The sequence below is a fragment of the Myotis nattereri genome (genome assembly GCF_964212035.1).
Source record: "Myotis nattereri genome assembly, chromosome: 4".
NCBI classification, from domain to species: domain Eukaryota; kingdom Metazoa; phylum Chordata; class Mammalia; order Chiroptera; family Vespertilionidae; genus Myotis; species Myotis nattereri.
This window is the reverse complement of record NC_138079.1, coordinates 44310348-44324804: the sequence shown is the minus strand read 5'-3', so window position 1 is coordinate 44324804 and position 14457 is coordinate 44310348. Positions and strand designations below refer to the sequence as shown.

The window sequence follows — 14457 nt, the reverse complement described above, 5'->3', positions numbered from 1 at the left end:
CCAAGAGCATTTGTTCACTTCCTGTCTCTGCATCACATTTGGTAATTCTCACAATACTTCAAACTTTTTCATTATTATTACATTGGTGATGGTGATCTGTGATCAGTGATCTTTGATGTTATTGTAGCTGTTTGGGGCACCACGCACTTTGCCAACATATGACAGTGAATTTATTAACCAATAGTAAATGTGTATGTTCTGACTGTTCCACTGACTGTCCATTCCCTTCTCTTTCTCCCTTTCCTTGATCTCCCTATTCCCTGAGACACAATATTGAAATTAGGGCAGTTAATAAGCTTATAATGGTTTCTAAGTGTTCAAGTGAAAAGAAACTTGCACGTCTCTCATTTTAATTCAATTCCTAGAAATGATTAAGCTTAGTGAAGAAGACACGTTGAAAGCCAAGACAGACTGAAAGCTAGGCCTCTTGTGCCAACCAGCCAAGTAGTGAATGCAAAAGAAAAGTTCTTGAAGGAAATTAAAAGTGCTACTCCAATGAACACATGAAAGATAAAAAGTGGAATAGCCTAATTGCTGATATGGAGAAAGTTGTAGTGGTCTCGATAGAAGATCACCAGCGACACATTTCCTTAAACCAAAGCCTAATCCAGAGCAAGGCCCCACCTCTCTTCCATTCAATGAAGGCTGAGAGAGGTGAGGTTGCTGCAGGGGGAAGTTTGAAGTTAGCAGAGGTGGTTCGTGAGGGAAAGAAGCTGTCTATAACATAGAGAAAGAATTAGTCTCCATAACATTAAAGTGCAAGGTGGAACAGCAAGTGCTGATGTAGAAGCTGCAGCAAGTCATCCAGAAGATCTTGCTAAGATAATTACTGAAGGTGGTTACTATACAACAGATTTTCAATGTAGATGAAACAGCCTTATATTGGAAGAAGAGGCCATCTAGGATTCTCATAGCTGGAGAGGAGGTCAATGCCTGGCTTCAAAGCTTCAAGAGACAGGCTGAGTCTCCTGTTAGGGTGAAATGCAGCTGGTGAGTTTAAATTGAAGCCAATGCTCATTTACATTCTTAAAATCCTAGGGCTCTTAAGAATGATGCTAAGTCTACTCTGCCTGTGTGCTCTATAAATGGAAAAACAAAGGTTAGATGTCAGCACATCCATTTACAGCCCACTGTTGAGACCTACTGCTCAGACAAAAAGATTCCTCTAAAAAAATTATTGCTGATTGACAATGCACCTGGTCACCCAAAAGCTCTGATGGAAATGTACAATGAAATTAATGTTGTTTTCATGCCAGCTAATGCAACATCCATTCTGTAGCCCATGGATCAAGAAGTAATTTTGACTTTCAAGTCTTATTATTTTAGGAATACATGTTATAAAGCCCTATAGCAGCTATAGATCATGATTCCTATGATGTTTCTGGGCAAGTAAATTGAAAACCTTCTGGAAAGGATTTGCCATTCTAGATGCCACTAAGAACACTCATGATTCATGAGAACAGGTCAAAATATCAACATTAACAGGAGTTTGAAAGAAGTTGATTCCAACCTTCACCAATGACTTTGAAGGGTTCAAGATTTCAGTGAAGGAAAAATTAGAACTGGAGTCTGAAGATGTGACTGAATTGCTGCATCTCATGATAAAACTTTAATGGATGAGGAGTTGCTTCTTATGGATGAGCAAAGAAAGTAGTTTCTTGAGATGGAATCTACTCCTGGTGAAGATACTGTGACATGACAACAAAAGATATAGACTATTACATAAACCTATTTGATAAAGCAATGGCAGGGTTTGAGAGACCTGACTCCAATTTTGAAAGGCCTACTATGGGTAAAATGCTATCAAACAGCATTGCATGCTACAGAGAAAGCATTCATGAGAGGAAAAGTCAGTCAGTGTGGCAAACTTCATTGTTGTCTTATTTTAAGAAATTGCTACAGCCATCCCAGCCTTCAGCAACCTCCACCCTGATCAGTCAGCAGCCATGAACATTGAGGCAAGACGCTGACCAGCAAAAAGTTAGGACTCACTGAAGACTAAGATGATGGTTAGCATTTTTGAGCAATAAATTATTTTTAAATTAAGGTATGTACATTTTTTTAGACATTATGCTATTGCCCACTTAAATGACTATCAGATAGTGTAAACATACATTTTATATGTATTGAGAAACAAAAAAAAAATCATGTGACTCACTTTATTGCAGTGGTCTGGAATCAAACCAGCCATATCTCTGAGGTGTGCCTGTAGATAATTTTTTCATGCCATTATCCTTTCCTTTAAAATCCCCCTTTCTTATTGCTTACTCTATTTCCTTTAATACCTAGCTTAAGTGCTGTTTCCTCTGTCAGTTAAAGCCTGTCTCTCAAGAATCTTACAATGGTCTCTTCTTATTCTGAATTTTTGATGTTTTTATTGTTTGCATACCCATCGTATGCTACTTTTTATTACTGATCTTATTTTTAATTATATGTTTTGTCCCATTAAGAAGTCTGAAAATTACTTGAGGGGAAAATTTGTATCTTCATTTTATTTTTGTCTAATACCTAGAAAATAGCAGGAGCTTACTAAGTGTTGATGATGATGAGTATTAAGTGTTTCTTTGTAAAGTTTCTCAGTATGTTAAAATTATTTTTTGTTTCTGACATTAGATATTTAGAATTATGTATATGCTACTAATTTATTTAACTTTTTCTTGTATCTAGATGCATTCTCTGACCATATTGCCACAAATTTTGCATTAATGGGTCCTAAGTTAATGATGTTTCATTGGTTCTTAGTAGTTTACACAAAATAGATGTCTAACAGTTGTTTAATAAAGAGATGAATAAATGGCCTGGAAGATCAAGTGCTGTAAAGGTCTACATATCTCAAAACTAACACTAGGAAGTACAATAAACCCTGAGGGAAAATAAAACCCTGTGATTCTAATTATTTTATATGGAACTTAATAAAAAGTTCCAAATAATGATTTTTAAAGATGACCATACATTTATTCCCTGTGAAAATTAGAGGGAAAGAATTATCCTGTGTTTTTCCTGAGTTGGGGTTTTCCTTTGAACACTTGCTCACTTCCTTTGGTGATACTAAGAGTTCCGTGTCCTAGGTATCTTTTTTCTGAAGCATTTCTTCCCTGTTTTGCCTGTGCCCTGAGGAGTACAGATCAGAGACATTGCTGGAATTTCTTATGAGGAAGAAATTCCAGAATTGCTCTAGGTAAAGTGGAAAATGGATTATAAGCACCAGACTCAGTTAATGTTGCATTTTTTTTAAAATATATTTTATTGATTTTTTTCAGAGAGGAAGGGAGAGGGATAGAGTGTTAGAAACATCGATGAGAGAGAAACATCGACCAGCTGCCTCCTGCACACGCCCCACTGGGGATGTGCCCGCAACCGAGGTACATGCCCTTGACCGGAATCGAACCCGGGACCCGTCAGTCCGCAGGCCGACGCTCTATCCACTGAGCCAAACCGGTTTGGCAATGTTGCATATTAATGTGAATACTTTAAATATGAAAATTATGAGGTAGGCCCAACTAAAGACATCATCAAAAGCATTATAGGTAGATGAGCATAGGAATATGGCTGTAGTGAAAGAAGTCAAACAAAGGGAAACATTGAAAAAGAAGATGCAAGAAGTAGTAGGGGTAGAGTTGGAAAGGAAAGCAGATGTAAAGCAGAATAAATCTAAATGTCAAAATGGCATGTACAAAGACTAGAAAATGAATTAACAGGAAGAATTAAGAAAAACAGGAGGGGTAATGTCAGTAAGAAGTTCTGAATAAGTGTTTGCTATGCTTGGTAATCAAGAAAAACATTAGACTGCTTTTAAGCATTTTATACTCAGCTTATTTTCTTGGGATATGTAAATTACATTATTTGGAAAGAGGTTGTTTTCTTGGTTATAGTATATTGAAATAATTTATTATCAGATTAAACTATTACTCTTCATCTGTTCTTAAAAATGTTACATGTAGATTATAATAAGCATGGCAAAGAAGATACAAACTCAGGACTAAATTTTTAAATAAAATTTTCCTGATTATAGAAAATTGGCAAAATATAGAACAATATAGAGAAGGAAGTAAGAAGCTCCATTATCCATTGTCATCAGGTTTTTTAAAAAAGTGTTTTTAAAGAGCAGTTTTAGGTTCTTATTCTTAGCAAAATTGAGCAGAAGGAATAGAGTGTTTCCATATAACTCCTGCCCTACACATGCATATGTTCCTCCATTGTTCACACGCCATACCAGAGTGGTATATTTCTTACAAATTAATGAACCTACATTTTCACATTGTTTTCACTCAAAGTCTGTTGCTTACATTAGTGTTCACTCTTCTGCTATACATTCTATGGGTTTAGATAAATGTATAATGGCATGTATTTATCATTGTAGTATCATACAGAGTACTTTTACTGCCCTAAAACCCTCTGTGCTCCACCCATTCATTCTTCCCAAACTATCCCCCACCCCTGGCAACCACTGATCCTTTCCTGTCTCCATATTTTTGTCATTTCCAGAATGTCGTGTAGTTAGAATCATACAGTCTTTCCCTTAGCAATATTCACTTAAGGATCCTCCATGTCTTTTCATGAGTAGATTAGCACTTCCTTTTAAGGCTGAATAATAATGCATGACTTAAATTGTTTATGTCAATTTCATAGGCAAATGGGAGCCTGAGTATAAAGTAGAGTGTTCAAGGTGATTAAAGTGGAGTAAGTAGCTTTGTCAAGTATAGACAGTACTATATTTCTAGTACCTGTAGCTTTGCTAAGAGATTGGATGGAAAATTTTACTAATTCTATGAATAACCAAAATTCTACCAACTGTTGATGAATTAGTTTTTTATTCATTCTCACTTTTATATTTTAGCCCTTTTTAATTCCCCAAAATCGATTGTAGTCATTTTAATTGTGAACTGCATGTCTGTAGTATAAGGCAAATGTTTTCTTTTTCTAAGCACACTAAATAATTTCAATCCAAATTCATACTCCTAGCATAACTTATCTATAATAATAAACGCAAAATATGCTAATTAGACTAGACTACCTCCGGTTGAAGCCGGGGCTGCGAGGGCCCAGCTCCTTGAACGAATTTCATGCACCGGGCCTCTAGTCTATATTAAGGATCTCAATGAAACACCAGCCAAGTAGTAATTTTTATGACCCGCTATTCATTTAATTGTTAAAAAGATTTTCTTCTTATCCCTGTCTTATCTGATGCAATTATCCCTGCCCTCGAACATTTAACAGTTTAGTATCTAGTACACTATCCCGTATACTTTTCAGGTATCTATTTCTCTAAAACTGATGTTGAGACTATACAAAAAATGAATGTTTTAAGTGTGTTTAAAACAAAGGCTGGGTATTAGTATTATTTCATGGTTGCACAGACACATTTTTATACTGTTAATTTGGTTTTTAACTTCACTGTTCATGACAAAGAACTTTAAAAAGACAATGTTAGAAACAGATTTCTAATTTTCACACCTCCTTAACACCAGGTTGTGCGCTCTGTTGAAAATTTGATCAGGCTGATCTAGTTTCACTACTAATAACTACTTCTAGTCCTGGAGCAGCCTCTCAGTGGCTGCCAAGTGCTCTTTGCTACTTGTTAGCTAGCTGTGATCCAGCACACTATTGGCATTTTATAGCTGAGGAGTCGCATTTGGACACTGACGTGTGTCGTTGGGCAACACTGGAATTATACAGTGAGTGGTTCAGGAATAAAAGAGGTATTTTTTTAGTTCCAACAGGACTCTTAAAGACCCAAGGCTTCTCTGGTCACTGACATTGGGATTTAAGGACAGAAGATGGGGGGTGGATTTTGGATGCAGGATTTTGGATACATGTGGCTCACCAGTGCTAAATGGCAACAGCTATACAGAGTTTTTAAAAGACCTCTCTTCTAGCCTTCTACCATCTTTTTATTGTCTATTCACTCACCTTGCAAGGTAATAAAAAGGTGAAAGTGAAGTTAGTATCTTTTGAGAACTTGTTTTGTTAAAAATAACTAAAACAACAAAAATATATCATCCGCAACTAAATGGACTAGGTTATTTTTTTAATCACCCTTTATATGTAGGAATTAAGAATCAGTGTGAAGGAATTGTTTTGGTAGCATGCATGCTAAACAATATAATTTTTTTGTGAGATGCTGAATCTTAAAGATACTGAGAGGATGCTAATGCTTAAATAGGTTATCTAAAGGGGATATCTTATACTTCTTTCAATGCTTGATTGGACGACACCAAAGGATTTATAAGTGCTTTATGCCTGATCTTAGAGAGTCATTCATTTATTAAAAAATATGTATTGGGTGCTTACTATTTTAGGTGCTGTAGATACAGAAATAAACAAGAGAGATAAGGTGCATTAGAGTAGTTTTAATTTCAAGAGAAATTAGGAAGAGCAGGTTTTGAAGTTATCCTACCCAGTCTGCCCCGCACTTTTGCACATATAGCGGATTAACAAATGGAATTTTAAAATTACAAATGGGGATCCATTACTTGGTGGGCTTTATATTTATTTGAATCCCTTTTCTTTCTTTTTTAAAATATGTTTTTATTGATTTCAGAGAGTAAGGAAGAGGAAAAGAGAGATAGAAATGTCAATGATGAGAGAGAATCATTGATTGGCTGCCTCCTGCACACCCCACACTGGGGATCAAACCCACAACCTGGGGATGTGCCCTGACTGGGAATTCAATTGGGACCTCCTGGTTCATAGGTCAATGCTTAACCACTGAGCCACGCTAGCTGGGCATATTGGTTGGTTCTTGTATGTATCCTGACTGGGGGTGGAACCTGAAATGTTGGCGTATTGGAAGGATACTCTAATCCACTGAGCTATTGGGCCAGAGCCATTAACTTTTTTAAAGAAGTTACTAATGGCCCTGGCTGGTTTGGCTCAGTGGATAGAGCATCAGCCTGTGGACTGAAGGGTCCCAGGTTCAATTCTGGTCAAGGGCACATGTGCAGGTTGCAGGCTGGATCCCCAGTAGGGGCATGGGCATGCAGGAGGCAGCCAATTAATGATTCTCTCTCATCTTTGATGTTTCTATCTGTCTCTCCTTCTCTCTTCCTCTCTGAAATCAATAAAAATATAATTTAAAAAAGTTATTGATGTATAAGTTATTGCCAAATTGGTTTTGTAAAGAATTATACCAATTTATTGCAATCAGTAGTATTTGCATATCCATTTCCTTGCATATTATGTATTAAGGTGAGAATTTAAATCGCATAGTTGGTTTAATATATATTTCTTTAATTCCTAGTTATGTTTAACATTTTCCACATTTTAAAATTAGTTATGATGATTGTTATTGTCTCTGCCTATTTATCTATAAGGGTTTAGAACTTTTTTCATATTAGTTATTTCTATATTTAAATATCAAAAATGTCTAAATGTCTCTCCCTCACCACCAAACCCACCCCCACCCCCACCCCCCAAAAAAAATTTGAAAACCCTGACCAAAATTAAGTCCAACAACAAAAATGTTTGTTGGGGAAAAGAGTTTGCAGGTAATATATGAGAGGTTTAATTCTTTTCTAGCTAAATATCTTAGATTTTTAAGTAGTGTGAGTGGAAAAGTTTAATCTTTTACTGGAGACACAGGGCTACCTTTATGATTGATAATAAATGCTATAATCAGAGATGCCCCCAGGCCTCTGAAAGGGGTACACTTGTTTGTCTCTTATTTCTTAAAGGATGCTAAAAAGGAATTGTTAACTCAAAAGTATACATAGTTTAAATATTTGTGTTTGTAATATTTATCTTTAAATTTGTACTGTTCAATAGAAATTGGATCCAAATAAAATGTTGTCTTCTCGTGTTTGGTGATCTCATGTCACTAGGTAAGGGACAGTTGCTATGATTTATTTACCTCATGGATGGACAAAGTATCACTCCCCACTCCCTTGGAATCATTTTTGTTCAAACAGTATCTTTTATTGCAAGGCTCCCCCCGCCCCCACCCCCTGAAACTCTGGAGATTCTTATTTTTGGCCCTAGTACCTCTCTTGTCGGGAGCAAATGGGAAATATACAGTGTCTGTATCTGAAGCTGAGCAAATAGTCCTCCTGCCATTGCTGTGGCTCTTAGTGGTTCCTCAGGAGCAGGAAGTGGGAATAGAAAGGAATGGCTAATATGAGAGAGATTGTGGCATTAGAATCCAGTATATGACTTGGTAATATATTACTGGATGTGGGGAAATTAGCTGAAACTATAATAGTAGTAGTTACTATTTATTGTGCTAGTAGTTTCAACAATACTCAAGGGAAGTAGTATTCTTCCCATTTTACAAATGAAGAAACAGACCCAGATCGTGTTTCATTCAAGGTGAGCATGGGTACTGTACACAGATGAAGAAGGCAAATTTAACTTTGGACATGGTCAATTTAAGAGAGAAATATCTTGTTAGATACTTCAAACAGTGGTTTGGAAAAGCAGATTTGGAGCTTGGTAGAGAGGATAGGGCTAAAGAGATTTGGAGAATCCTATACACACAGGCAATTGTTAAAATATTGTCGATTTCCTGGTGCTGTATTAAGGAGTCATAGTGGCAGTAGAGTTTAATTAATTGTTCACCCAGGCAGTGTTCCCTCCCACTCTTTCTGGAGCATAGGTCCTGACTGCCTGGGAAGCATCAGTTTTGTTCAAGGGAGATTGCAGAACATGGATATATTAGGTGGCATTTTAGATAGATTTTCTCAGCCCTATCCCACTTCATCACCCTGTTGGTAATAATGTGCTGCTATAGATTCTGAGGGTAGGAGGACAGCTACACCCTCTGGAAGATGCTTCAGAATATCCAGTTATGTAGTTTGAAACCCCCTTTTCCCAATGCTTCTGTGTCCTACCAATACATTTTTTAGAATCACTGTCCTAGACCCATAGAGAAAGAGTGGGGATTGTTGCTTTTAATTCTACTAGTAAAGAGGTATCCTTTCTGTTACCTAATTAATTGGGGGGAAATACAGAAGAAACATATGAGCCACTTTCATAGTACAAAGAAGATATTACAAGGAAGATATGCTTACATTTAAGGAAAGATGTTTATTGCGAGGGCAGAGCAACAAGTATGCTCTGGCTTGGGCTGTTTTCTTCCCGGAAGGCCCACCATGGTGCCTCTGCTTCACTCTCTGCCTCTAACTTCCAACTTCTCCAAGCTTCGGGGGAGCGTCCTTGTTGTTCAGACTTTGAGGCAGGCCTGGAAATCTGGTCTAGCTGCACCACTGGTTTGACTCTAGGTCCAAGATTTTACAAGCCAGAAGGAATCACCTGAGGTTGTTTCTTTTTAGGTAGGCAGTAGGGTGATGCTGACACTGGTAGACAATTATGAGGCTTCACAGTCTCTATGGGTGAAAAAACCCAAAATAATATGCTTTTTGAGATGAAATTTGCCATCATGGTCAGTGACTCCTGTGTTATGGCTGGGAGTGGTTAATGGAGGGACAGGGTGTGTGGGATGTGTGTGCTTGAGAATCACCACTAGGATTTGTTTGTTCGTTTGTTTGAAACTACAGGAATATTCCAATTTTTGTACCCCATATGAAATACTCTGGGGATGAGCCACACCTCCACAAGGAGATACCGCTGCCAGAAGGAGCATGATATAGTCCTCACATGTGTTAGGGGAGAGAAAGAGTTGAGATCTAGGAGTGAAATTCAACTTGAAGTTAGGAGATGTTTCTAAATGAGATACATGTCCACTGTCAATACATGCTTTTCATCTATGAGTAACTTCAACAGATGTCTACTCTCCTATGCTGCGTAGTATAATTCTCAGAATAGTTCTCATTTTGAGTGTTTGGTAGGTTTGGAATGGGGAAAGAATCAATGGACAGAGCAACTAGATTTGTACAAGTTTTCTCTTTTTATGACAAATACATGATATGTTTGTATGATAATGAAGAAAATATTCATTTCTGCATGTGCTATCAATCTTTAACAATCAAAATTCACTTGGCAAGAGAAGTGGTGTTGCTATACAGAATTGTGGTCATTGTTACATTGTTTTGTTTACTGCAAACCTGGCTCGATATTGGTAAATATAGTGTAGCAGAGACTGAACTGTTGTGAGCTATCTGGGCACTGGTCCAAAATATCATTAAAAATACTGCCTCAGACTAATTTGGGTTTATGAATAATATTTTGTTAACAGCTCAACTGAAATTGAGCCACATGGTGTAGCTTAAAAATTCTGAATCCACAAGATAATGAGAGTACTATATATACTGCATACTTAATATTCTGTATTTGAGTGATAAATTTATATGTAATTTTGAGTTAACTTTTAAACTATAAGCATCCAAATGCTTAATATGATCTGATATCTTTAAAGTTTACTTAATACTGTGGTTTGCTGTTAATTTGAATGCATTATAAAGTAAAATATTGCTGGTTTAAAAGGCAAAACTAAAGAATAGAGGTTGCAGAATAGGCATTAAAATGGACATTCAACACCTGTTTTGGCATATGGATGTGCAAATAGCTGAAGTTTACATTACACTCACCAAAAAAAAAAAAAATGGAAGGACATAAAGTTGTTGTAAAGGTCCAATGAATTAATTCATTTATTTTACTAATGAAAGATTATAATTATATCTTAAAATAAGTTATAATGATTATTAATGTTTGGTTATAAATTATTAATTATATAAGGTATAAGAAAGGGGATGAGGTTATGGTGAGATGTTACAAGACACAATTTATATTTAGTCATTTCTTGCCAAGAAAGGATGTATTTGTATTTTTCTTTGTTTGCTACTTTAATTAGTTTAAGTTCTTTCTGAACATATAATATCTAAACTCCCATGGAAAGGATATGGGAAGATTTGTGTCACTATTAAGTGTGTAAAATATTTTTGTAATATGAAGGTGTGTAATTATTTAAGGAATTAATTTTAAATACTCCTCTTCTCAATAAATATTTTATTCATTTTCCAGGTTAGCACTCTACGTATATGAATATCTGCTCCATGTAGGAGCTCAGAAATCAGCCCAAACATTTTTATCAGAGGTATGTTTATATGTTTTCTGCACTGTATTTTGATATCTTATGCAAACAAGTGAAAAATACACTGTAACAATTATTGAAAGAAATTAATCCTTATATATTATATAATGAGTGCACAGTTATCAGTATGGATAATGTAGTCTTTGTAGATTATTTGTAAAAAGTTTTAGTATCCCCAAATGCCATTTCCATACCTATTCAATTATCCAGCCATTTTCTGTCTTAGAAATTGAAACTAATATTTGCCTTGGCAAAAATAATCAAGAAAGCAAATTTGCTTTTAAAAAAAAGGCAAACACTACCATGGCTCTAGTTCTAGTAATATTTTATTTTGGCATTATTCACAATTTTGAAAAATATGTTTTTTGTTTGTTTTAATTTTGTATGGATAATTGATGGCTAGATTTCAGTTAGAAAACAGTTGATGATATTATTTCAAGTTCTTGTTTCTCTTTCTATTTTTCTCCACTTTTTTTAAACATTGAATTTGAGTTTTCTTGTAATGGTACTTTCCCTTTTCAATTTATATAATGATGATATTGAGGAAGATTTTATTTAGTTTTTTGTATGTGTGTGTGTGGTTTTTTTTTATGTGCAAGGCGCTTTACATATATTATCTCTGATTCTTATAAGAAATTTGCAAAGTAAATGATATGATTCTATTTTACTAATGAGAACAACAGGGCTCATAGTCACACAGCTCAGTGTGTTGTGGAACTAGAATTCAAACCTAGGTCTATGTCAGTGTCAAAGCTTCTGGTTTCCCCTAGTGTCTGCATTGTCTAGTATGGTAGCCACTAGCCATATATGCCTTTTTGAGCTCTTGAAATAGGACTAATCCAGTTAATAAGTGCTATAAGTGTGAACAAAAGAAAATAAAATATCAATAATTTAAAAATTTTGATCATACATTGAAATGGTAATATTTTGGATATATTGGGTAAAATAAAAAATTTGTTATTAAAGTTTATTTTACCCTTTTTCTTTTTTAATATGGTTAGAAAATTTAAAATTACATATACAGCTCTTATTTGTGGCTCATGTTTATATTTCTGTGGGACAGTGCTGCTCAAAATCATGTTGTCTCTAGTGATCTCACAATTTGTCCCCACCAGATCAGGGACACAACAGGCAACCCCTTCAGAGTGTCCCATCTGAGGTACAATCTTGAGATTCACTTGTTCTCCAAACAAACGCATAAGCAAACACACACACATAGCCCTGCAATCTTGTATCTAATTAATTATTATGTATGAACTATTAGGGCCTCTTCTGCAATTAAGAAATTTAAGAAGTTTGCTCACAGCATATAAGAAGTCAGTTGTTTTACCATAGAAGGAATACATTCAGTGTAATAAAACATTGATTTCAAAATTAATTCAAATCAAAACAGAAGTTTAGTGTGTCTTTATCTTATTAAATTATTAAATAGAAGACTTTGAGCCCAGCCAGCATGGCTCAGTGGTTGAGCGTCCACCTATGAACCAGGAGGTCACGGTTCAATTCCTGGTCTGGGCATATGCCCAGATTGTGGGCTCAGTCCCAGTGTGGGGAGTACAAAAGGCAGCTGATCGATGATTCTCTCTCATCATTGATGTTTCTATCTCTCTCTCCCTCTCCCTTCCTCTCTGAAATCAATAAAAATATATTTTAAAAAAAGATCATTGTAATAACAGTTTAAAGTTGTGCCGAGGTTTAATGAGTTTGTACATGTAAAGTGCTTAGAAGGGCTAGCATGTACTAAGTTTGCACGGTGTTATTTTTTAAATTCTTGGCCAATTCTTTTCTACCTAGGGTAGTTTTTTGTGTGTGGTCCAAGTGCCTGTCATTTGGACAGCCCACATTCCTCCTACATTCTGGGGTTACCTCTTCTATCAACATGGCTCCAGCTCTAATCCCTACTATTATGGGCTGTCTCAACCCCTCTCTAATGTATTGGGGCCTTGCCCAGGGGGAGGGGCTTTGGGTTCTCTTGCTATAGTTTCTTGCTCCTACTAAGGATTACTTCCCCACTGCCTCTCTTTCTTATGGCTGATAACTTTTCTTTGCCTGAAGTTTTCTATTTCCTTACAGCCTCAAAGCTCCACTAACTCATTGCTCTTATGTATGAAAGATTCTTACTGAAGGTTGGAAGAAAATTGAGTATTAAGCATTGTACAGTACAGACAGCAACATTAACTAAAATATTAGACATAATTATCCTTAAGTTCTTTGGTTTCCTAGCTGTTTGCCTGAGGGCTCTGTTTGCCTTCCATCTTGTTGGCTCTTCAAAACCTCTCCCATTTTCTCCTTTCCTTAATCCTCCCCGCACCCCCCAACTTCTTCCTGAGAGACAGTTAGCAATCTCCTACATTCTTGTTATTTTATTATGTAGAATATTAAGTATTTGTTCTCTACTTTCAAACCATTCCTAGGGGGCTTCTGCCTCTCTGGGCCAAAAAATAAAAACAAAAATTGAAAGAATTTATCAAGGAGCTTTTCCAATAAAATGTACTTCTCTTTAAGAGGACTTTTACTTCCTTCTAAAGTAAAAGAGCACTACTCAATAATACAAATTTATATGATTATGGAAATGATCTCTAATCTGTGCTGTCTAGTAAATTTTCTACTAGTCACATGTGACTATTGAGCATTTGAAAAGTGTCCCCTGCAGTTGAGGAATGGTCAATTAACTTAATTTTAAATTTAAAAAGCCACATCGTGGTCACTGAGTACCATGTTAAACAGCACAGTTTTGGACTACTTACTTCAGAGTAGACACAGATTTTTCTTCCTGTTATATATCTATTAATTTTAATTTTTTGAATTAAAATGCAAAAAATTTAATTTTTTTATATTTAGTTTAGTGTATAGATGCACCCATACTTCTATACATGAAAGTTTTTAGAAAATTGGTGGGAACAGCAGGTTATATCTAAATTAAAAGTCTCAGGAATTTTGTCTAGGAACAAATGTATACATAGGTATACAGGCTCTTAGCACAGGAACTAGCTTTATCCTCTTATACTATTAATTTTTTTATTCTCAAAAATATGAAAGGACTTAGGAATACTCTGAGAATTGGGTCCTGTGTGTTTCAAACTTGCTGCTGTGCTGTTGGCGATGCTGTTGGGAGGGGTCTAGATCATCCTAAGAGGGCCCACACTGACAAGAGCAGAACCTCCGGAAAGGTGCTGCTGGCCTCCAGAAGTGCCCACCCTGCTGCTGCTGCCACAGCCAGCAGCTGCTTCGTTTGGGGAGCCAGGGGCAGGAAGTGTCTCTTCTTCCTCCTGCCTTTTGATCCCCTGCAAGTGTCTCCTGATGGCAGAACCTAACAGGAAACCAGCTGGCAAGAAGCCCAGGAAATGTAATTTTCAGAATCCCAGCACCAGTGTAGAATGGAGCAGGGAAAGGCGGGTGTGGGGCTGAGAGGTAATAGGTAAATGACCAGTGTACCTTGCTGGATGCAAACAATGATGAAAAGTTAAGGAGAT

At 36.3% G+C, this 14457-nt stretch overlaps 1 protein-coding gene across 26 annotated transcripts in view; it reads left to right on the top strand.

Moving 5' to 3' along the window:
* SSBP2 (single stranded DNA binding protein 2) overlaps positions 1–14457 on the top strand; it is a 221293-nt gene that overhangs the window by 57518 nt on the left and 149318 nt on the right. For all 26 annotated transcript variants that reach the window (XM_081089459.1, XM_081089462.1, XM_081089441.1 and 23 more), the window contains exon 2: positions 10915–10987. In XM_081089459.1, coding sequence (XP_080945585.1) covers positions 10915–10987 — 73 coding nt within the window. The remainder of the gene's footprint in view (positions 1–10914; positions 10988–14457) is intronic.